At 41.8% G+C, this 27,748-nt stretch overlaps 1 protein-coding gene across 1 annotated transcript; it reads left to right on the top strand.

Moving 5' to 3' along the window:
* The first annotated feature begins 10,033 nt into the window (after nt 1-10,033).
* Nucleotides 10,034-27,143, top strand: gsg1l2b (gsg1-like 2b). Its single transcript, XM_084135873.1, has 5 exons — nt 10,034-10,399; nt 13,303-13,350; nt 14,890-15,042; nt 22,039-22,150; nt 26,760-27,143. The coding sequence occupies exons 1-5, from the start codon at nt 10,099-10,101 to the stop codon at nt 27,061-27,063; spliced, it is 918 nt and encodes a 305-aa protein (XP_083991999.1). The 5' UTR covers nt 10,034-10,098; the 3' UTR covers nt 27,064-27,143.
* The last annotated feature ends 605 nt before the right edge of the window (nt 27,144-27,748 follow it).

Below are 27,748 nucleotides of genomic sequence, written 5' to 3'. Positions count from 1 at the left end.
AAGAATCCTGAAAAATAAAATGTATCACGATTTCCACAAAAACCTGAAGTGTTTTCAACACTGATCATAAATATAATCATAAATGTTTCTTGAGCATCAAATCATCATATTAGAGTGATTTCTGAAGGATCATGTGACACTGAAGACTGGAGTAATGATGCTGAAAATTCAGCTTTGATCACAGGAATAAATTACACTTTACTATATATTCACATAGAAAACAGATGATTTACATTATAATAATATTTCAAAATAAGTGCAGCCTTAAGCAGAAGAGACTTCTGTAAAAAAAAAAAAAAAAAGTTTTTTAATTTTGTTTAAAAAAAAAAAAATTTGCATGATGCTGAACCACATTTGTTTTCAAAAAATAGAATGAATTTAATTACAGAAATGTTTTTCTTCCACAGCACCTCTCAGTGTGTTTGAGCTGTGCATGTTGGAGTGTGTGTCGTCTTGTTTTAACAGCAGGACCTCAGAAACGGCTCAGTTCAATCCTGTCAGGAACTCCTCTTCAAAAGAGACCTTTTCAAGACTGTGTGTCCGACTGACATATTCAGGCTGAGGTTTGATTGAGTAAATATTCAGTGTTCTTTGACAGTCCATTCAAACTGCTGGTGAGAAACAGCCATAAGATCTCTGAGAGAATAACCCGACTGTCTGTGGACTTTTGCATTAAAAAAAAAGAATATTAAATGCTGTAGAAGCATTGTTCATTGATGGAGTTAACTAATGTTAACCGATGAAACCTTATTGTTTTACACCAGGTTATGCAAACTTAGGATGAGTTTACTGCAGAATTAAAATGTCCTGATAATTTACTCTCCTCGCCGTCATCCAAGATGTTCATGTCTTTCTTTCTTCAGTCGAAAAGAAATGAAGGTTTTTGAGGAAAACAAGGATTTTTCTCCATATAGTGTCTTCACCCTGATTGCGTAATGTGTGTCGCATCACAGCTAGTGCAAGACGAGTATTTGTGGTTAAAAGTATATAAATGTTTATTTTGTTATAAATGTCCGCTGGTTTGTCTAGATGAGACTATTATTCCTCGGCTGGATCGTGTCGAGACTTTGAAGCTGCACTGAAACTCACATCTGGACCTTCGACCTGTTGGACCCCATTGAAGACACTATATGGAGAAACATCCTGGAATGTTTTCCTCAAAAACCTTAATTTCTTTTCAACTGAAGAAAGAAAGACATGAACATCTTGGATGACGTGAGGGAGAGTAAACTATCAGGAGATTTTAATTCTGAAGTGAACGACTCCTTTAATGCTTTTGCTTCAGCCACACTCTTCCTGAAGTTTCAAGACAGATGAAAACGAGGCATGTTGGAATTGCAAATGCATTTTCCCCATGAGAACAGTTTTCTTAGAAGCACCGTCTAAGTCTCTGATTAAAACAAATAAAATTTAAATGAGGGAATAGAGGCTTCATTAAACATCAATAAATGTTGTACTGAACATAAAGTCCTTCATCAAATAAGCCTATAGGGTTCAAATGAATGATATAAAACGCAGTCTTTGATTCTGATTGGTTGAGCCGCGTTCAAAGCCGTTGTAAATGACTCGACAAACACACACACACACACACACACACACCTGTGACCGCATTACATTAGTGTTACTCCGCAACTGCCGTTTGTGATGCTTTGTTGCTGCATGTGTTCCTCTTTGGAACTACATTGCTTGGCGGAGGAATAAATGTGTGGTAACGCTATATTTTTTGTTGCTGGTGTTTATTTTATGTATGAAATAAATATTAAAATGTATATTTTTATGGAGTAACCGTTTTATAAAAGCAATAAGCCCCTTGAAGCCGTGTTTTACAGTGAAGTTAGAACAGCTGAGGTGGTTTTAGGTCTCCGCGTTGAGTCTAACAGCTGTTCTAAACTCACTGTAAATCACGGCTTCAAGGGGCTTATTGCTCTAGTAACTCATTATTTCTATGGTCCACTTCAGAATTTTCTATTAGTAACTTTACAACTTATTATTCTAACCCAAACCCTAACCTAACAGTCTACTAATACTCTAAAGTGTAACAAAATACATTTTTCTAACACAACAAATACAATAGGCTACCTAATTGTAAAGGCTGTGAAAGCATAAAGCATCAGATGCTGATCCACCTCTTTATGGCTCAAGCTATGAACGTTTTTGTGTTTGCTTTCTTTCTTTCTGTTTTGTACTGACCGAATGTTTATACACACAATGAAATTATTATTCTGTGCAGTGAAGTGAGTCATGACAACTGCACTCATGAATAACAGGGTTAAAAGCCCTTGGCAAACACACACTCCATGTAAATTGTCCTGGATTAAGGACTGGGAAGAGATGATAAATAATGCATGTTATCAGTGACGGAGAAGAGGATCAGACGATCAGAGACACATGAAGACTGATCGACAAACAATGACCAGACAAAACACTTTAACCCTCATCCTTTCCTCGCACTTTGTAACATTTCCCACGTGGGTCAAAATGACCCGAAGCCCTAAAATTATACTTTTTGTCCAAAAAGCTTGTTTTATTTCAGTGTGTATTCAGATACACATGTAGACATTATAAAATAATTTTTTGACATTTTTTGCATTTTTAGTTTGAATTTTAAGCATTTTTAGGTTTTTCTATGTGAACTGAAACATTCCTCGCATTCCATTCATTCCTAAGGGGTTCATATTGACCCGCGAGGGAAAGATTTGTTACTTTTTTAAATTTCAACCACAAAACTCCTCGAATCATGTTTTGTGTGTGTGTATTCATGGTTCAAGTGTGACAAAAGTCTTGTGGACCTGGACCCCTCTGATGAACACTGAATTTTTTTAAATGTTTAAAATGTTTACAAGGTTTAAGGTAAATTTTTAAGGGCACACGCCAACCTGCGCTCACTGAGAGCGGTGTGTGTGCCAGGCATTCTGAACCAGGGTGCGGATATGCTATCCAGAGACAACGTTCCCCCGGGGGAATGGTCTCTTCACCCCCTGACGGTTCAGCTGATCTGGAGTGTTTTCGGCGAGGCAGAGGTCGACCTTTTCGCCTCAGAAGGCAACTCTCAATGCCCGATCTTCTTTTCCAAAGACAGGGACGCGCTGGCCCACGACGGGCCCAGCTGCCCTCTTTATGCATTCCCTCCGGTCTCGATGCTCCCTCAGTTCATCGAACGGATCAGGAAAAGCACGAGTGCTGTCCTCCTAATAGCCCCAGGTCTGGTTCCCCGAGTTGGCGCAGCTGCTGGAAACAGCTCCTCGGCCTATACCGCTGAGGAGGGACCTCCTCTTGCAGGCGAACGGGACAATCTGGCATCCCCGTCCTAACTTGTGGGCCCTCCACGTATGGCCCCTCGATGGGTACCCGGGAGCCTCCCGGAAAAGGTCTTAAACACCATCACTGAGGCTAGAGCACCGTCAACTAGACGCCTCTATGCCCTGAAATGGTCAGTGTTCACCAACTGGTGCGCAGCCCGGGACCTTGACCCTTATTCAAGTGAAGTACCACTGGTTGGTTCTCCAAGAGCTGCTGGACGTGGGTCGAACCCCCTCCACGCTCAAAGTATATGTGGCGGCCATAGCAGCCTTCCACGCTCCTGTGGCCGGCCAGTCACTGGGAAGGAACAACCTCGTTGTGCATTTCCTCAAAGGGATCAGGAGGCAGAACTCCGTTCAGAGCTCAGGTAATTTCTCTATCAGCTCTTCCCCCTTCGGAAGAAGATAGAGATGTGTCTTTACTCTGCCCTGTTAGGGCCCTTAGAGTCTATTTAGAGCGCTCTGCCCCATTCAGGCAGTCAGAACAGCTCTTCATATGCTTCGGTGGCCGCACCAAAGGGCTTCCGCTCACCAAGCAGAGACTATCACGATGGATAGTAGACGCTATCGCTTTAGCCTATGCTTCTATGGGCCTTCCTTGCCCCATTGGCGTTAGAGCTCATTCCACAAGAGGCATGGCCTCATCTTGGGCCTGGTCCAGTGGTTTACCAATTGAAGACATCTGTGTGGCGGCCGGCTGGTCCTCGCCGTCCACATTTGTAAGATTTTATAACTTAGAGGTTCCTGCTCTGCATGCTCAAGTTCTTTCTGTATAAAGGCCTTGGCCTCTGGGGACCCCAAGCCTTTTATCACCCCTCTGTGGGGCCAGACATGGTACGGCCCCCATTGGATTTGACCATAGCTCTACTATTAACCTCGGGCTTCGAGCCCTAGGTGATAGCTAAGGGCGAAGTGTTGAGCTGATAGCACGGCGCTTTAAAATGGGTTCCCAAAGCGTATAGCTACGCAATACTCGTTCCCTTACTCTCAGGGAACCGAGGTTACGTTAGCAACCAAATATGTTTTCTTTCAGAAATGAGCTTAGGTTCAGCAAATCAGAGCCAAAGTGATCAATAGCAGTCACATTATTATAACTAGTGTATACATTTGACAAAAACATGTACAATATCAATAGTCAGCATACATTTTTTTATATCTTTAGCGTAAGAACAATATTAGAGACATTGTTCAAACGTTTTTTTAATGAAAAATGTGAAACTGTAATTTATTCCTGTGATCAAAGCTGAATTTTCAGCATCATTACTCCAGTCTTCAGTGTCACATGATCCTTCAGAAATTAATATGATGATTTGATGCTCAAGAAACATTTATGATTATTATCAATGTGGAAACCATGATACATTTTATTTTTCAGGATACTTTGATGAATATAAAGTTCAAAGGAACAGCATTTATCTGAAATAGAATCTTTTGTAACATTATAAATTACTTTTTCTGTCACTTTTGATCAATTTAATGTGTGCTTGATGAGTATTTATTTTAAGCCAAAAACAATTATACAGACATTGTTAGTGTACATGTATATAATATTTAAAATCCTCTTTCTATTGTTCTGATGTATCATTGCATTTCCTGAGCATCCCTGTGATTTTTTATTACATTCCTACCTTGATATATATAGCAAAGTCCTTCCCACTGGGATGATATCCGTGAAGTGATTGGGAAGTGTGTTCGGCCACCTGAGGCCCACTGGAAGCTTTGAGCTGAGCTTCATACATTCAAACTTTGCTTTAAAAACAGAAACACATCCTCACGGTTTCACTGTGATTCATAAATCATATTCAGATTAGTAACCTTAAGCCATTAGGCATCTGCGATGGAATAAAATCCAAGCTTAAATGCAGTTTCTCCACATTCTCCGAGGCCATCTTGTAATTGTAACTCGCCATTCCTAAGATTGATAATAGACATACTTATTGTAATGAGCTTCTATGATAGTGGGAAGTAATAATGAGCTTGCTGTGAAGGAGACACAAATATGAGCTGGAAATGTCAAAGTTAACGAGTAAATAATGCACTTGTGCCTTTAGGGGACTCAGTTAATCAGAGCTTCAGTGCAGAAATGCAATTACACAATACAGATTTTCTGATGGGAATTCACTTCCCGACCAGTGATGTGAGAATCTGTATTATTCTGTTATGATATATTCTCTCCGCTCTTGTTGTGACCTTGGAAGGACGTTTTAGCGCATTATGAAGCGACAGCATCGTCTCATTATCTGGACGTGAGCATGAAGGACACTGTGGTCTTTCTGACCTCCAACTCGTCTCTCTGGACGGGAGAACGTGTGTGTGACACAGCAAACACTCATAACCAGTGGGAAAAAGACAATTAAAGACATGCAGTAAAGTTTCTGCAAATGCTGTTGTGCTCCGTCTGCATTCAAGCACACACAAAAGGCCTCAAAGATTTGTTTGTGAAGATTTATGGAAAAGTAGGTTCTGTTATTTCACAGAATTCTGTCATCCAGCTTTCTCATTCCTCAGAGATGTTTACTTGCTGTGAAAACTCAAATACAGCAAAACAAACCCAGTGGAGACGGTGGAAACAAACACTACTTTATTTAGCCAGGAAATCATATTGAGATATTATTATCTCTTCTTCCAGAGAGACCTGGTCATAGACTTTCACACAGAGAGAGTCACGAAATAACAATGCCACAAATTACTCATTCAAAATGAATAAATAAAATCAAGAAAACATTTACAAGAGTCCTTTAAAACTTAAATGCATTTAAAAATGCTCATAGATTAAGTACATTTTGCAATTCATTCCAAGCCCAAGAAGAAAGAAATAGCACATTTACCAAAATCTGACAATGCTCTTGAGACTTTTAGCCGAATATGAGAACTGGATCTAGTGCAATAATTATTAGTATAAAAAATGTGAAGATTTGCATGCATTCCTAATTCAACTTTACTTAAAGGGGTTGTTCACCCAAAAATGAAAATTCTGTCATCAATCTGTCTAGATTAAATCTGTTAATAAAGCAATCGTATCTATTCATAAGCCTAAGTACCTACTACTATGGGTGATAGTGATACTAAGACTAATACCCATGCTATACTACACACACATACTGAAGAATAGAAAGCTGTCAATATTAAGTATATATGGCTAAGCTGCACCTAATTAACCAATTACCTGTCCCAAAGATCTTAAAATATTCAAGGTTTACCATTCATAAATGGTCAGTTTTGTTTTATCACTGGCAGAGGTCTGTTTTCTTCAAAAACAATTTATTTTCACAAAAAAAAATGCTGGGTTGTTTTAACCCAAATTTGGGTCAAATAGGGACAACCCCAGCCGTTGGGTTACATTTCCAAATTACATTATTTAACCCAACGGTTGGATTTGTCAATATTTGACTCAAATTTGGGTTAAAACAACCCTGCATATCTGTATGTGTATAAACCTTCCAAGCTTTGTCCAAGCCATGTCTCCTCATGATGTGTGCGTGTGATTTCCCGAGGGTCAGGTAAAGCGTGATCTAACTGGGACATTCTTCTCGCTGATAGAGTTTGTGCCGTTCTGGACACTCTTTCCTGGCCTTTTGCTCTCTAGGCCACAGGTACATCAACCGAATGATGAACAACAGAGTTACTTCATCATTCAGATACTATACTCTCAGAATAAAAGGTTCAATGGGGTTCAATATAGAACTATAGGATTCTTGAGTTTTAAGGAACCATTCTACCAAAAAGATTCTATATGAGGAGAAATGTCTTGAATAATGCTTTCACACTCTAAAAAGTCTTGGATTATTTTTTTCTATCCAAATCCTGGGTTGAACCTTTTGGGTCATTTTTTGGGGTTATTTTTTTCAGTGTTTGGATAGTTTTTGTGTTACCCAGCTCCTGGGTCAGACGTAACAACCCAGTGTTTGCGTAGTTTTTGTGTAACCCAGATTCTGGGTCAGAAGTAACAACCCAGTGTTTGCGTAGTTTTTGTGTTACCCAGATCCTGGGTCAGGCGTAACAACCCAATGTTTGAGTAGTTTTTGTGTTACCCAGATCCTGGGTCAGACGTAACAACCCAGTGTTTGAGTAGTTTTTGTGTAACCCAGATTCTGGGTCAGACGTAACAACCCAGTGTTTGCGTAGTTTTTGTGTAACCCAGATTCTGGGTCAGAAGTAACAACCCAGTGTTTGCGTAGTTTTTGTGTTACCCAGATCCTGGGTCAGGCGTAACAACCCAATGTTTGAGTAGTTTTTGTGTTACCCAGATCCTGGGTCAGACGTAACAACCCAGTGTTTGAGTAGTTTTTGTGTTACCCAGATCCTGGGTCAGACGTAACAACCCAGTGTTTGAGTAGTTTTTGTGTAACCCAGATTCTGGGTCAGAAGTAACAACCCAGTGTTTGCGTAGTTTTTGTGTTACCCAGATCCTGGGTCAGACGTAACAACCCAGTGTTTGAGTAGTTTTTGTGTAACCCAGATCCTGGGTCAGACGTAACAACCCAGTGTTTGGGTAGTTTTTGTGTAACCCAGATCCTGGATCAGACGTAACAACCCAGTGTTTGAGTAGTTTTTGTGTTACCCAGATCCTGGGTCAGACGTAACAACCCAGTGTTTGGGTAGTTTTTGTGTAACCCAGATCCTGGGTCAGACGTAACAACCCAGTGTTTGAGTAGTTTTTGTGTAACCCAGATCCTGGATCAGACGTATCAACCCAGTGTTTGGGTAGTTTTTGTGTAACCCAGATCCTGGGTCAGACGTAACAACCCAGTGTTTGAGTAGTTTTTGTGTAACCTAGATCCTGGATCAGACGTAACAACCCAATGTTTGCGTAGTTTTTGTGTTACCCAGATCCTGGATCAGACGTATCAACCCAGTGTTTGGGTAGTTTTTGTGTAACCCAGATCCTGGGTCAGACGTAACAACCCAGTGTTTGCATAGTTTTTGTGTAACCCAGATCCTGGGTCAGACGTAACAATGTTTGAGTAGTTTTTGTGTAACCTAGATTCTGGGTCAGAAGTAACAACCCAATCTTTGGGTAGTTTTTGTGTAACCTAGATCAGACGTAACAACCCAGTGTTTGTGTAGTTTTTGATAGTTTTTGTGATGGTAGCTCCGTCAAATTGTTGCATGTCTTCGGTAAAATACTTTTTATTTTATTTTATTTGCTCTATTAATTCATTTTTGTGCTGAATATCGTTTAATTTAAGCAAAGCAACATACAGGGGTGCGATGTGAGTCACCTCACCAAGCTCCGGAATGAGATCCAGCGCTGTTACGGTGAAAACGGGACAGCAGAGACTGGTTGATTACACTAGAGTTACTTATAAATGTTTAATTTTTACGAGCTTAAATGTTGGCAATATGTATTCAAAACTGTATAAAATATGCTATACTGTAAAATATGACAGAAAATAAAGGAATTATGCAAACCAGTGGTTGTGTGGAATATTTTTTTAAAGTTTTAAACCGAAAACATGAATTCATGTATGTAAAAAAAAGAAAGTAAAAAAAAAAAACCTAGTACTATAGAAAAAATGAAACAACCCATTGTGCTGGGTTAAATAAACAACCCAATTTGCTGGGTAAAACGAACCCAATGTGTTCTGTCCTATATTTACCCAGCCCTTGTGGTGTTCTAGTTTCAGTTGACAATGATAACCCTGGATGGCAATTCTAAAACTCAGTTCTGTTTCCAGTAACAGCTGTAGGCTACATTCTGTATGGCGAGCAATTCCACATCAGTTTATACATTCACCAAACACCAGCCATGGCTTTACTCAAACCTGTACTCAAAAAATATAGTCGATTCCGGAAGGAACTGATGGCGTTCATCGCAAGCCTTCAGTCCTGTATCGACACTGATAAACTGATGCATCTCTCACGCTTGGGTGTCAACGTGTCCAGGCGAGGACTTCATCCTCCAGAGCCCTGCCGGTTAGCGCTCTGTCACTGATATTGATCCGCTGGCCTCATATCCAACACACACTAATAAATTAGGTCGATGAAGCAGTTTGTTTTCCACAGCGTCCTTCGTGTAACATGTGATAAAACACTCTGCCACAACCTTATGAGTTTGGAAAACAGCAACATTTGCACTTTGAAATGAATCACGTATGATAAGCTAGAATGTTCCTCACAAAAATACATGATTCCATTGCAATCTTCTTGAACTTATGACATTTTTACTCCTTGTCCTCCGTGCATAACTCAATAATTCATATAGATTAATCCAGATGCTTCTCATAATTCATCACCTGCTATGAGAAGCGTTGCGCGTGACGCATTACAAGTAATGTAATCATATTACTTTTTTTCAAGTGACTAGTAAAGTAACATTAATTTTAATAATTACAACATAATAGAGTTACTTTTTCAAATAAGTAAAGCAAGTTACTCCCCGAGATACGCTTTTTTGGGCTTCAAAATCTCAGGTAAATTCACTGGCATTATGAAGATTGGAAGAGCCAGGATATTTTTAATATAACTCTGATTGTGTTCGGCTGCAAGAACAAAGTCATATACACATAGGCAAGGATGGCTTGAAGGTGAGTAAATGATGCGCTATTTTTTAATATACCCTAACCCTTTAAGGAGAGAGATCCATGACTCGCGGCGTTCATTGATTCTGACTGACATCACATGAGAAGTAAAGCGCGCGACAGCAGCGCACGAGCGCAGTGTGCTATGGCCTGGGGAGCGCGCGCGCGCGAGCACGCAGCACTGAAGGACTGACTCTACATGACGATCCAGGTTTAAGGCTCGGACTCACTCTCTCTCAGCACCAGCTGATTCTGGATCAGTGTTCAGTGTTCTCATCATGGGCATGGACCGGCGCAGGAGAGGCTCGCTCGCGCTCACCCTGAACTTCCTCGCGCTGATGCTCGCGATATGCGCGCTCACCACCAGCTACTGGTGCGAGGGAACCCGGAAAGTTGTCAAGCCCTTGTGTACCGAACCGGTGACCGGCAAACACACACACTGCATCCGATACAACAGCTCGAACCTCACCGACAGCCGGAGGGTCCAGTACATGTGGGAGACCGGAGAGGATAAGTTTGTTCTGAGGAAGTTCCACACTGGAATCTGGTTCTCCTGCGAGCAGAACGTCGACCTGGTCGGTAAGGATGTTCTTCCCATCAAACAATTACGTGTTTTCAAGCACGCAAACCTGTTTTTTACCGACAGGATGAGTCTGGTTGCTTTTTAACATTTCTGTTTCTGCCGTATTTTATCCATTATCAATTCTATCCATCCAAAAATCCAAAAATGGTCGGTATAGATATGGCTTTCGTTTCTTTCCATCAATCATTTTCCTGTTTTTCAAGCGCGCAAACCTTGTTTTTACCGACAGGCTGTCTAACATTTATGTTTCTGACTTGTTCGATCAATTATCCATTCTGTCCACACAAAAATTCTCGTTTCGTTTCGTATATTGTGATTATGAAGTATAATTGGCACCTGATCTGTGTTTTTGGCGTTAACTGGATTTCACAGTTACTGGACGCACTGCCTGTTTCTGTGCACTTCATCATTCAGTCAAATACAGATTAGGAATCGAAATTTTGAGTAGTTCTTTGAATAGTGCGTATTTATTTTATTATAATTGGTTAGGCTACACTTTATTATAAGATGACGTAGTACTCAAATAGTGATATTAATTAACTACGTGTTTTCAAGCGCGCACACCTTGTTTACCGACAGGATGAGTCTGGTTGCTTTTTAACATTTTTGTTTCTGACTTGTTCTATCCATTATCCATTCTATCCATCCAAAAACTCTCGTTTCGTTTCGTATATTGTGATGCAGTATAATTGGCAGGTGATCTGTGTTTTTGGCGGATCTGTGTTCATTCAGTCAAATACAGATTAGGAATATAAATTTTGTTGTTTGAAAAGTGCGTATTTCTTTTATTATAATTGGTTACACTTGATTTTAAGGTGACATAGTACTCAAATAAGTACTTAGTAATATTAATTACATGTGCTTAATATAGAATAGGAATATTAAGCTGCTGTCACTTTAAGAGCTGCACGGATCCATACACTGATACACATGAACACAGAAAACAGAGTCTCTCGCGCTTTAATGGTTTAAAGTCATAATGAAATGCTCACAAAGGAATCGATAACAAGTATATTTCATAACAAGTATCCGATTCCTCAGTTGTCTCAGTGTAAGATGATTTGAGCTTTGTGACGTGTGTGTTCTCCTGCTGGAAGTATGCATCAGGAGATCTGTGGTTATGGTCCGCATCAGTACTCCGGTCAGCTGTGGCGTTAAACGATGCTCAAAGGCCCAAAGAGTGCCAAGGAAATGTCCTCAACACGATCACTCCACCTGAACCGCTGATACAAGAAAGGATGGATCCATGCTTTCATTTTGTTTACACCAAATTCTGCCCCTTGCATCTGAACGTCACAGCAGAAATCCAGACTCATCAGACGATGCTTTTCCAATCTTCTATAGTCCAGTTTTGGTGAATCCGTGTGAATCGGAGCCTCAGTTTGCTGTTCTCATCTGACAGGAGTGTCACCGGTGTGTGTTCTGCTGTGTGTGTGTGTGTGTGTGTGTGTGTGTCACCGGTGTGTGTTCTGCTGTGTGTGTGTGTGTGTCACCGGTGTGTGTTCTGCTGTGTGTGTATGTGTGTCACCGGTGTGTGTTCTGCTGTGTGTGTTTGTGTGTGTGTGTCACCGGTGTGTGTTCTGCTGTGTGTGTGTCACCGGTGTGTGTTCTGCTGTGTGTGTGTCACCGGTGTGTGTTCTGCTGTGTGTGTGTGTGTGTGTGTGTGTGTGTGTGTATGTCACCGGTGTGTGTTCTGCTGTGTGTGTGTGTGTGTGTCACCGGTGTGTGTTCTGCTGTGTGTGTGTGTGTGTGTGTGTGTGTGTGTGTGTGTGTGTGTGTGTGTTCTGCTGTGTGTGTGTGTCACCGGTATGTGTTCTGCTGTGTGTGTGTGTCACCGGTGTGTGTTCTGCTGTGTGTGTGTGTGTGTGTGTGTGTGTGTCACCGGTGTGTGTTCTGCTGTGTGTGTGTGTGTGTGTGTGTGTGTGTGTGTGTGTGTGTCACCGGTGTGTGTTCTGCTGTGTTGCGCTGTGTGTGTGTGTGTGTGTGTGTGTGTGTGTGTGTGTGTCACCGGTGTGTGTCTGCTGCTGGAGCTCGTCTGCTTCAAGGTTGGACATGTTGTGTGCTCAGATGCTCTTCTGCAGACCTCAGTCGTAACTAGTGTTGGATATCGTTTTAATTTTAGCGATTCTGATTTCAATTCTTATCAATTCCTAATTTCGATTCCAATAAGGTTACCTTATAAACCTAGATATCATTCACATTTAGTCTTATTGCAAAACATTTAATTGTAATTTTAATTGTCTGTGGGGAATTGATTGGATGATTGGATGGTTGTGGTTTGCTATTGGCTGATCTCATGTGAGTGACAGGTTATAGCCCCGCCCACATCATCAGAGAAGAGAAGAGATGCTGCAAGAGGAACTTATTCTGATTCAAGATTGAGGAATATGAATTTAACACAAAAAAAAACTTTAAACACTCCAATGCACAAAAGAATATATTTTTTATACTACAGTATGATTTTTTGGTAACACTTTAGTTTAGGGTCCAATTCTCACTATTAACTAGTTGCGTATTATCATGCATATTACTAGGATATTGGCTGTTTATTAGTACTTATACAGCACAAATTAATGCCTTATTCTGCATGACCTTATTCTAAATCCCTAAATCCTACAATACCTAAACTTAACGACTGCATTACTTACTATTAATAAGCAGTAATTAGGAGTTTATTGAGGCAAAAATCATAGTTAATAGTGAGAATTGGACCCTAATCTGAAGTGTGACCGATTTTAGTAACCATAGTAGTGTGACCATAGTAGTAACTTCAATCTAACCAACAGGTTTTACACTAGCATTTACATTCTTTCTAATATTTTTTTTACAACATTGAAAATGAATCAAATGCTTTGAATCAAAACGCCAATGTATTCACACTCTTCTTTCCTAAATGCAGGTGAGAAATGCAGAAGCTTCATAAACGTCGCTCCTCCCCACGAGAGAGGTACGTTCTGTCATTCTCAATTACCATCTGAGATTCTGCATGATGTTGTGAATATTAATGAGAGCGGTTCTCCTGTATGAGATATTTCGCTCATGTCTGGAGGTCCAGTCCATTTTAATCAAGCCTGCACACCTGCCTCGTTCTCATTCATCTAGATATATGAGCGTGTCAATAAGGTTTCGTTCGCTCAGCGGGCAGCGCCAGCATCTTTAGCACAACTGTTTCCAGGATAATTGACAGATACATGATCCAAGCAAAAGATCCGTCAGCTGTAATGATAGTTAATCGTGACAGCCCAACTTCACACTGTAATTCAACATTCTGCACTGAACGCAGAGATAGAGATATAAATAATCATCTTTACGTTTTACATCCCTGGAAATGAAATGCATGTAGTAACCATATAATCATATTCTCCTAGATTATAGTCTCAGTGTTATTGATGAGTAAGTCTGTGCTTATGCAGTATGCTTTAGTCACTGTGTGGGAAACATGTTCAGTCGGCTCATATATGGGTCAGTGACAAAGAGCAGTGTCCATGATAAAAGAAAGAGAAGATATTATTTGATTTTGGTTCTTATGTGGGTTTAAAAACATTGATGCCGTTTTAACGCCAGTATCTGATTTCATTATGGTTTTTTTCTGCATATTGGAAGCAGTTTCGTTTTTAAGAAAGTATCACTTTAATTCAGGAAGGATGCATTAAATTATCAAAAATAATATCTCAAATAAAAACTTTCTATTCATCAAAGAATCCTGAAAAATTAAATGCATCATGGTTTCCACAAAAATATTAACGCTGATAATAACCATGAATGTTTCTTTATATATTTCATTATATTGAGTAGTCTGCACTTCTGTCCCTCACAGGCTTGTCTGAAACTAGAAAACTGGACACAGACATATTCCATACTTTTGTGTGAATATTAATCATCATCAACATCATCATATCACCTAAAGTGCATGTGTATGAAAGTAAACGAATGCCAAATGTTTTTGAAACCAAAAAGCTTGTTGAATTGCACTAATTGAAAAAGATATGCATTGCATTAACCATGCTTGCTTTTTAATGCATTGTATTATGTGAATATTTCAAATTCAAAACATTTCACACGCATTTTCATTAATAAAATGCAAGCCCTAAAAATGCAATGCTTTAAAATGCAAGCACTGTTAATGCAATGCATATTTTTTTCAGTTAGTGAAATTCAACAAGCTTTTTTGTCTCAAAAACATTTGGCATTCTTTTACTTCCATACATGTGGCAGCATGAAACGTTTCAGTGAAGCATATGAAATATGCATATGTATCCGCATGCTTTCAAAGCTGAATTCTGCTTTTAAATCTCAGTGTCAAGTTTCCTCGTATATGAATATTTCAATATTTCATACGCTCCCCGTGAGCAGGATAGGAGGCCCGTCTGAACGAGGTTGTGTTTGTCTGTGAAGTGTCGGTCGTAATCAGCGGCTCCATCCGCTTCCTGATAAAACCATCCATTATTCCCTCTTTGACCCCCTCGCTTCTCTCCCGAATCCTCAGGTGTGTTGTGGCTCTGCATCGCGGCCGAGTGTCTCTATATTTTACTCCTGGCCACTGGAGGAATCCTCATGTCTATAGAGGTCTGCCATTTCGGGAACGTCATTGATGGACTGAAACTGAATGCCTTTGCCGCAATATTCACAGTCTTGTCAGGTAAACCTGTTCTGTATGATCAGCATGTGCTTATTATTTTGGTGATGCATCACAATAAGGTCTCATTTGTTATCATTAGTTAATGCATTAAAGGAGCATTTCACCCGTGGGAACATTAATCTTCATTGAAAGTGGGTCATATGTGTAGTCGAAATGTTACATAAATTTCGAATTTGGTGCCTTCTTGACTGAGGAAAGACAGAAAGTAACTTTAGTGCGCATTTGTATGGAAGACAACAACTCCCACAATGCACCACATTGCACAGCTCCGCAAGCCACTCCCAGCTGGAGTCAGAACGCACCAGTCCGCCCCAGCTCGAGTCAGAACGCACCATTCCGCCCCAGCTCAAGAACGCACCAGTCTGCCCCAGCTCAAGAATGCACCAGTCCGCCCCAGCTGGAGTCAGAACGCACCAGTCCGCCCCAGCTGGAGTCAGAACGCACCAGTCCGCCCCAGCTCGATTCAGAACGCACCAGTCCGCCCCAGCTGGAGTCAGAACGCACCAGTCCGCCCCAGCTGGAGTCAGAACGCACCAGTCCGCCCCAGCTCGATTCAGAACGCACCAGTCCGCCCCAGCTGGAGTCAGAACGCACCAGTCCGCCCCAGCTGGAGTCAGAACGCACCAGTCCGCCCCAGCTGGAGTCAGAACGCACCAGTCCGCCCCAGCTGGAGTCAGAACGCACCAGTCCGCCCCAGCTGGAGTCAGAACGCACCAGTCCGCCCCAGCTGGAGTCAGAACGCACCAGTCCGCCCCAGACCCAGAACGCACCAGTCCGCCCCAGCTGGAGTCAGAACGCACCAGTCCGCCCCAGCTCGAGTCAGAACGCACCAGTCTGCCCCAGCTCGAGTCAGAACGCACCAGTCCGCCCCAGCTGGAGTCAGAACGCACCAGTCCGCCCCAGCTGGAGTCAGAACGCACCAGTCCGCCCCAGCTCCAGAACGCACCAGTCCGCCCCAGCTCGATTCAGAACGCACCAGTCCGCCCCAGCTCGAGTCAGAACGCACCAGTCCGCCCCAGACCCAGAACGCACCAGTCCGCCCCAGCTGGAGTCAGAACGCACCAGTCCGCCCCAGGCTGGAGTCAGAACGCACCAGTCCGCCCCAGCTGGAGTCAGAACGCACCAGTCCGCCCCAGCCCCAGAACGCACCAGTCCGCCCCAGCTGGAGTCAGAACGCACCAGTCCGCCCCAGCTCGAGTCAGAACGCACCAGTCCGCCCCAGCTCCAGAACGCACCAGTCCGCCCCAGCTCGAGTCAGAACGCACCAGTCTGCCCCAGCTCGAGTCAGAACGCACCAGTCTGCCCCAGCTCGAGTCAGAACGCACCAGTCCGCCCCAGCTGGAGTCAGAACGCACCAGTCCGCCCCAGCTGGAGTCAGAACGCACCAGTCCGCCCCAGCTCCAGAACGCACCAGTCCGCCCCAGCTGGAGTCAGAACGCACCAGTCCGCCCCAGCTGGAGTCAGAACGCACCAGTCCGCCCCAGCTGGAGTCAGAACGCACCAGTCCGCCCCAGCTCCAGAACGCACCAGTCCGCCCCAGCTGGAGTCAGAACGCACCAGTCCGCCCCAGCTCCAGAACGCACCAGTCCGCCCCAGCTGGAGTCAGAACGCACCAGTCCGCCCCAGCTGGAGTCAGAACGCACCAGTCCGCCCCAGCTGGAGTCAGAACGCACCAGTCCGCCCCAGCTGGAGTCAGAACGCACCAGTCCGCCCCAGCTGGAGTCAGAACGCACAATTTAACTACACAATTAGATAATACCAGTTTAGCTTAACCAATCACCAAGCAATGCTTCATTTTGTTCAGTCTTCATTTTTGGTCCCAAATTTGTATAGATTTTACTGGTAGTCACTGTATGAAGAGTTTTTGGGTATAATATGTCACAGTTTACTTTATTTTGCTCTCCCATAAATGAACTATAGTGTCCTGCACACACTAGTGAAAAAATATAAAAAATGATATCTGGTGTCTGAATAATGTTTTTGTTTGACTTTATATAATCTGCATGTGCTTGTTTCTGTTCTCTGATGATTATCCACGGCTTTATCCTTCAAAGGTCACCTGACTCATTGAGATTCAGATCTATTAGATCCCGCATTCAAGCCACGTTGTGTTACAGTCACCAATTTTAAAAAACAGGTCAGGCAAATTGCCATTTAAAAACCATTCACTGGCTGTTTCCATCCAAAGTTGTGAATTTAAATTGGAATATGGGATAAAACATTTATAAATAAAGCAGTGTTTACATCTCATGTGTTCAAGAGAACAAAAACCGTCACAAAATATCAGTAATAAACTGTATGTTTCTGGTTGTTTTCCCTCCATCATAAACGAGTGTGTCTCGAGCGTCAGACGAAACACAGTAAACGCTGTCGTGTTCTCTGGCGTTCGGATGCTGGTGTTCAGGAACACACTCGTGTGAGACGCTTCTGGAGGGAATTAAACCAAATCATTCTGATCACACACTTCGACTCCGGCGTTTCAGAAACACCAAACCAACATTAGAGATGCTGCGACGCCATTGGTCCACTGCTTACTCCAGTTATCCAATCACAGCTGACACTAAGGGTTACGTTTCACATCGAGGGATTCATTCAGTAAACGTGTTTCCATCATAGTTTATGTGCATGTCTTCTAATCGGATAAAACACTTATCCACCTCAATTGAGTGCATGTTTTTATGCTCATTTTGCTTTTTACATCCAATGTTTTTTAACGCGATATCCCAAAATGGATGGAAACAGCCATAGAGATGCAATTACTGGTGGATTTACCCTCTGCTTGTCTTTTGTAGTGAATGCCTTTGCATTTATGTGTTATCTCAGAGCCCTGCCTTTCCCCAGATACATATAAACCATCAGGCTCAAAATCCCATATAAGCCGCACAGTACTGGGAAGCCAGAACTCCTGAATGTCGTCCAGGATATTTTTGACAGTTTCACAATTTAAGGGCTTATGACGACATATGTGTCGAAATTCAATCTGCTTAAATCCTGTCCTACTTATTTATAAATATATATATTTCAGTGTAGCACTGATGATGCAAGCCCATTGTATTGAGAGGGAGTTGCACTGTACAATCAATATTTATGTTATTAATATAATACAATTTTACAATATAATATAATAATACAATATAAAAAGGTGACACATAATGATAATAATAAAGGTAAGATATTATAATTTTATTGCATTATATTATATTATATTATATTATAAATAATATTGTATTATATTGTATTATATTATATTATATTATATTATATTATATTATATTATATTATATTATATTATATTATGAAGAATCTATATGAATAGTCAAACTAAATATCTAAATATCTCACCTTTAAATATTATTATTATTAATACCAGCACTAATAATAATAATAATAAAGGTTAGATATTATCATTTCAACTATTATATTATATTATATTATATTATATTATATTATATTATATTATATTATATTATATTATATTATATTATATTATATTATATTATGAAGAATCTATATGAATAGTCAAACTAAATATCAAAATATCTCACCTTTAAATATTATTATTATTAATACCACCACTAATAATAATACTAATAATACTAATAATAAAGGTTAGATATTATCATTTCACACTATTATATTATATTATATTATATTATGTTATGAGGAATCCATATGAATAGTCAAACTGGTAAAATCTCAACTTTAAATATTAGTAGTATTATTAATACAACAACAACTACTACAACTAATAATAGTAATAATAGAGGAAAGATTTTATCATTTTGACATATTATATTATATAGTCAAAGTGATAATAATATAAAAGTGAAAATATGTAATATTATTATAATTAATGTCATATCTTACCTTTTGCACACTTCAGATTTACACCAAACATTAAAATGAACATCTGCCATATAATAAATGAAACACACACTTCTGTGTTTAAACGAGGCTTGGATCATCCCGAATGTGTGTCAAACGCTCCATCAGCGAGTGAGTTTGCAGAGAGACCTCGTGTGCTCATGCTAGAGTTTTAATATTGCATAATGAGGGATGAACTTATGACTTACTGTCGCATCTCTGTTGAGCTTGATGTCTTCGAGAGAGCGGGATCATGGAAGCAGTGCATCATGGGAAGGGGGAGCTACAACCTCAATTAGCTCCTGTCTTCATCTGACATCATCAGCAGAAGAGATGCATTCAAGCATGATGTGTACTGAAAACTTTCCATTTTAATGAGCTTAGTCACAGCTAATTATGTGTTGTGAATCTAATAACACATCCACAAAACTCTTAAGTGCTTTTAATACACAATACATTCCTAAAGTTAAAGAAATAGTTCACCCAAAAATGGCCGGCATGACTTTCTCTCTCATGAGGAACAGATGTTCTCAAAAAGAAGGAAAAAAGCACCGTAAAAGTAGTTTTGTAACACTTTATATGAAGCCCATGCTTATAATGAATTATAGCCCCATTTATACTTATTTATATGTATTACTATTCTATAAACATATTTATATAGACTCATTAAGACCTATACTGCATTATTAGAACAGTTAAAGTCACATTTATATTATTTTTATAATCACTTATAAGTCATGCATTTCAATGCACATGCTCATAATCCATTATACACTGATTTATAAATGATCAAATATAAAATAGTACCAGAGACACTTGCTACACCAATTAGTTATCAATGATGTCTTTAATGGCTAATGTTCGCATTATGAATGTCATGAATGGTAATTATGATTTGTTGATCATGATCAGCCATATGCATGGTATTGCTTATAAGAGTTTGAAATTATATTTTAAAAATATTGTTGCAGTTTTTTGCTAGTATGTAACTTTAAAAAAACTGTATTAATGATTTATGTTTTTCTTTTCATTATTTTATTACATGAATTATTGTTCATTAATTACATTTACAAGTAAACAACTTAAAAATGAATAATGAGCTCATCTTCATGATTTCTTAACATTTGCTTTAGGAAAAATGCATCCTATTATTTTCACTTTACTTAAAGCCATCAATGATGCATTTAAAGAGGTTAGTAACTGTATTATCACTCACAATAAGTATTTATAAGAACACAGCACAGCTATTAATAACTATATATTCACTTATTTGACAGAAATAAATCTGAATTACTAAAAAGTATAATATATACTTATGAGCATGTGCATTGAAAAAGCAAATGCATGACGTAATTATAAAAATAATTTAAATGTAACTATAACTGTTCTTTTAATGCAATATAGGTCTTAATGAGCCTTTATAAATATATTTTGTAAAACAGTAATACTTACTTATGAATAAGTATAAATGGAGCTGTAATTCATTATAATCATGGGCTTCATAGAACGTGTTACCCGTAGTTTTATTGTAAGTCTTCTAAAGTAATATAATAGTTTAGGATGAGGAAATTTAAACTGAGCTGATTGGTCTTCATGTGCCTCGTATACAACTGCAGTGTGGCAGGTCTGAATATCCAGAAGAGCCGATGAGATTTGACAACTAAGAGTCTCTTGAGAACCTCTTCTGTGTTTTAGCTCATTATATATTCATGCTGAGGGAACCGATCATTCGTGCTGAAACACGAGACGATGAAGAACTGATCAGGACTGTAGTGAACGACAGCTCTACTGTCCTGGGATTTTGCTGATTCATCAAATAATGCAGTTAACAAGCGCTTTATTATTATTATTATTATTATTATTATGATTCACTTGTGTGTTTGTAATGATGTGGGCATGCAGGCGGCTCACTGTGGTTGTCATGGAAACATGAGGGTTATGGGTCAGATGCTCTCGTTCACACGCGTGACGGGGTTTAGATGGACATGATGATACTATGAGTGTGTGTGTGTTTAGATGGACATGATTATACTATAAGTGTGTGTGTGAGTGTGTTTTGATGGACATGATGATACTATAAGTGTGTCTGTGTGTGTGTGTGCGTGTGTGTGTTTAGATGGACATGATGATACTATAAGTGTGTGTGTGTGTGTGTGTGTGTGCGTGCGTGTGTGTGTTTAGATGGACATGATGATAGTATAAGAGCCACAGATCGCCTGAGAACTGCAAACGTCTCTGATCTCCTTCAGTTATTTCTCTGATGTTCAGTAGATTAGCAGAGACTCTGAGCTGTAAATAATGTACAGTTTAACCTCCGTCCTCCATGTTTCTGCTGAGGGGACTGTGATTGTCCTGTTGTGTCGATAATAATACAAAATGTGTCGATTATGTCCAGTTTGCCGTGTGTGTGTGTGTGTGTTAGGGATGGGTGTATCGATATATCGACACTGATGTCGAGTGTCGAAAGTATCGATACTCAAATAAAAATATCGATATTACAGTTTTTTTTAACTAGTGATTTTGTTTATTTGACAAGAAATTTAATGCGTACAATATGCATTGAATTGGATAAATAACCTATGTTATCTTCAGGTCTTCTGGGCATGGTGGCTCACATGATGTTCACCACAGCATTCAGTGTGTGTGTGTGTGTGTGTATGTGTGTGTGTGTATTAAATATCAACCACTCCTAAACATCATCTCAGAATTAGGTTATCAGAGCCGACTACTTGTGTTCATATTTGGCAGCTTAGGACACACACACTGGCTGGTTATAAGAGGGCTTTAACAACTAGGGATGCCCAAAAAGAGGGCTAAACGGCTAGCAAAGTACTGTGCTCTGTCTGCTATTATAGGCAGCCGTCATATCTGGCGGAGACGGTGCTACTTGTATCCATAACAACTGAGTTACGCTAAATATTGTAAAGATCTGCTGTATGCCACTGGTCCATGATTATGTGCATGCATTTGACTGCATCTATAGTATTTATGTCCCTGTAAATCATTTCATTTAAGTGGACTTAAATAAATAGTTAAAATGTGTGTGTGTGTGTGTGTGTGTGTGTGTGTGTGTGTATGTGTGTGTGTGTGTGAGAGCGAGTCTGTAACTGTAAGTGTTTCTCTGATCTTCAGGTCTTCTGGGTATGGTGGCTCACATGATGTTCACCACAGCGTTCCAGCTGACCGTGAGTCTCGGCCCTGAGGACTGGAAACCACAGAACTGGGACTACAGCTGGTCTTACATGTACGTTCACTCATGTTTAGGGAAGCAATACATGCTTCCTTACAAAGGTCTTACGACTCGTCTCGGGTTACGACTGTAACCCTTGTTCCCTGAGAAGGGAACGAGACACTGCGTCGATGACGACACTATGGGGAACGCCTCTTAGCATAACGCGTCTGAAACATGAATGAAACTAATCCAATCCTATTGGCGTTGCGTAATGACGTAGCGTGTGGCGGAATACACGGAAGCTACAAAGGGACGCCGGCACACAACAGCGTTAGCTTCGCGATGAAGCAAGTCGCTCCCAGGCAGGAGGAGGCGTGGCAAAGGGACACAGTGTCTCATTCCCTTCTCAGGGAACAAGGGTTACAGTCGTAACCCGAGACGTTCCCTTTCGAGGGAACTCGCACTACGTCAAAGTTGACACTGTGGGGAACGAAATACCCACTATGCCACAACGAAACCTGCCTGTCCCAGCGTGAAGCTGTCTCAGGCACAACTAGGACGAGAGCACTCGTGCGCCGATGTAGAGGGGAGGTCTAGACTATAAAACCTCATGAATGTGCGCGGAGTGCCCTGAGCCCTCACGGCCAAAGGAGAAGGCAAACTGCGCACCTGATAGGCCAGGGAAATAGCCTGAGCAATCCAGTTGCTGATGGTCTGTTTGGAGACGGGGAGCCCCTTCTTGGGTGACCCGAAACACACCAGCAACTGGTCCGCTTTTCTTCCACTGAGAAGACTTCTGAACATAGATGTTAAGTGCTCTGACAGGGCAGAGCAAATTAAGTCTTCCATCTTCCGCCATCACATGAGGTGGGGGATGAAATGCCTGCAGAACCGCTGACCTCGCCATATTGGACGGCACCTTAGGCACATAGCCCGGTCTGGGGTGCAAGATGGCCTTAATTCTCCCAGGAGCAAATTCCAGGCACTGCGGAGATATGGAGAGCGCCTGGAGATCGCCTACCCTCTTAAGAGAGGTAATGGCAAGGAGAAAGACCACCTTAAGTGACAGGTTCTTGGCCTCAGCCGACTCCAGAGGTTCAAAGGGGGCCTTGACCAGCCCTTCGAGAACCACTGCCAGGTCCCATGTGGGAACTCTGGTATGAGCCGCAGGTCTCATCCTCTAAGCCCCAAGGAGGAAACGTACAACCAGTTGAAGTCTCCCCAGGGGCCCATCAGCCAGAGGAGCGTGGAAAGCCGCAATGGCAGCCACGTACACTTTGAGTGTGGACGGGGTAAGACCAGCCGAGAAGCGGTCTTGGAGGAACTCCAGCACTGAAGCCACTGGGCAGTTAACTGGGTCCACCTCACGCTCGGGCAGTTAACTGGGTCCACCTCACTCTATCTACACCAAACGGTGAAAACATTCTGTACAGCTTCCTGGTGGATGGAGTTCTGGAGCTGAGTATGGTCTCGACTACTCCTGCTGACAGGCCAGCCTCTAGGTACTGTTCCCTCTCAGGGGCCAGACCCACAGTTTCCACAGCTCTGGCCGAGGGTGGAATATTGAGCCGTCTGCCTGCAACAGCAGGTCCCTCCTGATGAGAATCTCCCATGGGGGGCCTGCCAGGAGTGATATCATGTCTGAGAACCATACTCGGGCCGGCCACAACGGGGCTACCAGGAGTAAACTGACTCTGTCATGACAGACTCTCTCCAGAATTCCCGGGAGCAGAGTGATCCTCTTGCATATCGACTCCACCACGTCGGGCCTCAGCCCCTGCCTCGACAGGATGTCTGCTCCCTGATTCTGGTCCCCTGGAACATACATTGCTCTGAGAGACAACAGTTTCCCCTGGGACCACAGGAGGATCTGATGCACCAGTCTGGATAGAGGGCGCGACCTCTGACCCCCCTGGTGGTTTAAATAAGACACCACTGACGTATTGTCTGTTCTCACAAGAACGTGGTGACCTTTGAGGTCTGGGAGGAAGCTCCTCAGAGCCGGAAGAGCGCCAACAGTTTATGTGCCAAGAAGAATGCTGGTCCTGCTATAGACCTTTTGTAAAGCAGCCGTCCATGACCGCGCCCCAGCACGTGAGGGATGCGTCTGTCGAACCGGCTTTCCGGCGACATGGCGCTCCCAGCACAGGACCTTGGGACAGAAACCAAGGTTTCTTCCACATTGATAGGGAACGAAGGCATCTGCGCATAACCCTTATCATGTGGAACGGATTTCCTTGATTCCTTGAACTTGATCTCTCTCTCATTGATCTCTCTCTCAACTCATTGTGTAAGTCTGGAAAGAACTGCAAACCCCGGCATGAAGGCTGTGATCGGTGCTGCAGAAAGCACTCATCAAGCTTGCTTCTAGCCTGCACTTCCTGCCTCTCTTGTGGACAACTGATGGTAAGTTTGGCCACAGCATGCGTCACAACCTCCAGGAGCTCCTCGTAGCTCATCCAGATCCCCCGCCGCGATGCTGAGCATGTTATATATATATCACAGACAACACCAAATAGACGATCACACAACAGAGAGCGAAAGCTAACGCTGTTGTGTGCCGGCGTCCCTTTGTAGTTTCCGTGTATGCAGTCACACGCTATGTCATCACGCAATGTGAATAGGATTGGATTAGTTTCATTCATGCTTCAGACGCATTACGCTAAGAGGCGTTCCCCATAGTGTCGTCATCGACGCAGTGCGAGTTCCCTCGAAAGGGAACTGATATGACACTTAAATGTGAGCTGAATAAAGCTGTCTAATATTATAATACTTTTTTGCTTGCATTTTATATATATTTTATATATATATATATATATATATATATATATATATATATACACTCACCTAAAGGATTATTAGGAACACCTGTTCAATTTCTCATTAATGCAATTATCTAATCAACCAATCACATGGCAGTTGCTTCAATGCATTTAGGGGTGTGGTCCTGGTCAAGACAATATCCTGAACTCCAAACTGAATGTCAGAATGGGAAAGAAAGGTGATTTAAGCAATTTTGAGCATGGGATGGTTGTTGGTGCCAGACGGGCCGTTCTGAGTATTTCAGAATCTGCTCAGTTACTGGGATTTTCACGCACAACCATTTCTAGGGTTTACAAAGAATGGTGTGAAAAGGGAAAAGCATCCAGTATGCGGCAGTCCTGTGGGCGAAAATGCCTTGTTGATGCTAGAGATCAGAGGAGAATGGGCCGACTGATTCAAGCTGATAGAAGAGCAACTTTGACTGAAATAACCACTCGTTACAACCGAGGTATGCAGCAAAGCATTTGTGAAGCCACAACACGCACAACCTTGAGGCGGATGGGCTACAACAGCAGAAGACCCCACCGGGTACCACTCATCTCCACTACAAATAGGAAAAAGAGGCTACAATTTGCACGAGCTCACCAAAATTGTACAGTTGAAGACTGGAAAAATGTTGCCTGGTCTGATGAGTCTCGATTTCTGTTGAGACATTCAGATGGTAGAGTCAGAATTTGGCGTAAACAGAATGAGAACATGGATCCATCATGCCTTGTTACCACTGTGCAGGCTGGTGGTGGTGGTGTAATGGTGTGGGGGATGTTTTCTTGGCACACTTTAGGCCCCTTAGTGCCAATTGGGCATCGTTTAAATGCCACGGCCTACCTGAGCATTGTTTCTGACCATGTCCATCCCTTTATGGCCACCATGTACCCCTCCTCTGATGGCTACTTCCAGCACGATAATGCACCATGTCACAAAGCTCGAATCATTTCAAATTGGTTTCTTGAACATGACAATGAGTTCACTGTACTAAAATGGCCCCCACAGTCACCAGATCTCAACCCAATAGAGCATCTTTGGGATGTGGTGGAATGGGAGCTTCGTGCCCTGGATGTGCATCCCACAAATCTCCATCAACTGCAAGATGCTATCCTATCAATATGGGCCAACATTTCTAAAGAATGCTTTCAGCACCTTGTTGAATCAATGCCACGTAGAATTAAGGCAGTTCTGAAGGTGAAAGGGGGTCAAACACAGTATTAGTATGGTGTTCCTAATAATCCTTTAGGTGAGTGTATATATATATATATATATATATATATATATTAGTGCTGGCCAATGATTAATTGCATTTAATCACATCCAAAATAAAAGTTTGTGTTTATATAATATATGTGTGTACTGTGTATAATTATTTTGTATATATAAATACACACATATGCATGTATATAAGACATATTTGCATGTATATAATGTATATATATATTTATACATAATTTATATTATATATAAATATAAATATTTTATATATAAATAAATAAAAAACCTTAAATATATACATGCATGTGTGTGCATTTATATATACAAAATAGTTAGACACAGTACACACATATATTATGTGTAAACAAACTTTTATTTTGTATGTGATTAATCATTGCACAGCCCTAATATATATATATATATATATATATATATATATATATATATATATATATAGTATATTGATTAACTTTTTAATCAATATACTATATTTATAATATATTTATATTTTTATATTTATAATATATAATATATTTATATTTTTATAAACTATTTAAATTTCACATAAATAAAAATGCACACAGTATTTGGGTCACGGGACATTAAGTTGAATTAAAATGTTGATTCTAATTTCTGTGGATGGTGTTTTCTTCAGTCTGGCATGGAGCTCGTTCACCGCCTGCATGGCCTCCTCCGTCACCACCATCAACAGATATACTAAAACTATACTGGAGTTCAAACACAAGCGAAAGAACATGGAGAAGAACCTGAAGATCAAGCAGAAGCTGCTGGACCTGGACTCTCCAGAACAGGTGTGGGACATGTACATCAGCTCCGTTCCCAGCAGCTCCGGCGAGGAGTTTCTGGACCTGTCCGGCTCTGGACGCAAGCTCTCCGACAACTCCCTGTTCCTGGACCTGAACCAGTTGCCGGCTCCACAGGGAGAGGAGTTCTGCTGAGGACTGGGACCCGGTCCGAGACACGACTCCACAGGGAGAGGAGTTCTGCTGAGGACTGGGACCCGGTCCGAGACACGACTCCACAGGGAGAGGAGTTCTGCTGAGGACTGAGACCCGGTCCGAGTCACGACTCCACAGGGAGAGGAGTTCTGCTGAGGACTGGGACCCGGTCCGAGACACGACTCCACAGGGAGAGGAGTTCTGTTGAGGACTGGGACCCGGTCCGAGTCACGACTCCACAGGGAGAGGAGTTCTGCTGAGGACTGAGACCCGGTCCGAGTCACGACTCCACAGGGAGAGGAGTTCTGCCTAGGACTGAGACCCGGTCCGAGTCACGACTCCACAGGGAGAGGAGTTCTGCTGAGGACTGGGACCCGGTCCGAGACACGACTCCACAGGGAGAGGAGTTCTGCTGAGGACTGGGACCCGGTCCGAGTCACGACTCCACAGGGAGAGGAGTTCTGCTGAGGACTGAGACCCGGTCCGAGTCACGACTCCACAGGGAGAGGAGTTCTGCTGAGGACTGAGACCCGGTCCGAGTCACGACTCCACAGGGAGAGGAGTTCTGCCTAGGACTGAGACCCGGTCCGAGTCACGACTCCACAGGGAGAGGAGTTCTGCTGAGGACTGGGACCCGGTCCGAGACACGACTCCACAGGGAGAGGAGTTCTGCTGAGGACTGAGA

Source organism: Abramis brama (genome assembly GCF_963993115.1).
Source record: "Abramis brama genome assembly, chromosome: 14".
Taxonomy (NCBI): Eukaryota; Metazoa; Chordata; class Actinopteri; order Cypriniformes; family Leuciscidae; genus Abramis; species Abramis brama.
This window is presented reverse-complemented; position numbering and strand designations above follow the sequence as displayed.

Coding starts and splice junctions, on each gene's coding strand:
- gsg1l2b (XM_084135873.1), top strand. CDS start 10,099: ATGGGCATGGACCGGCGCAGGAGAGGCTCGCTCGCGCTCACCCTGAAC. Junction 10,400..13,302: donor GCAGAACGTCGACCTGGTCG/GTAAGGATGTTC, acceptor TCCTAAATGCAG/GTGAGAAATGCAGAAGCTTC. Junction 22,151..26,759: donor GACTACAGCTGGTCTTACAT/GTACGTTCACTC, acceptor TGTTTTCTTCAG/TCTGGCATGGAGCTCGTTCA.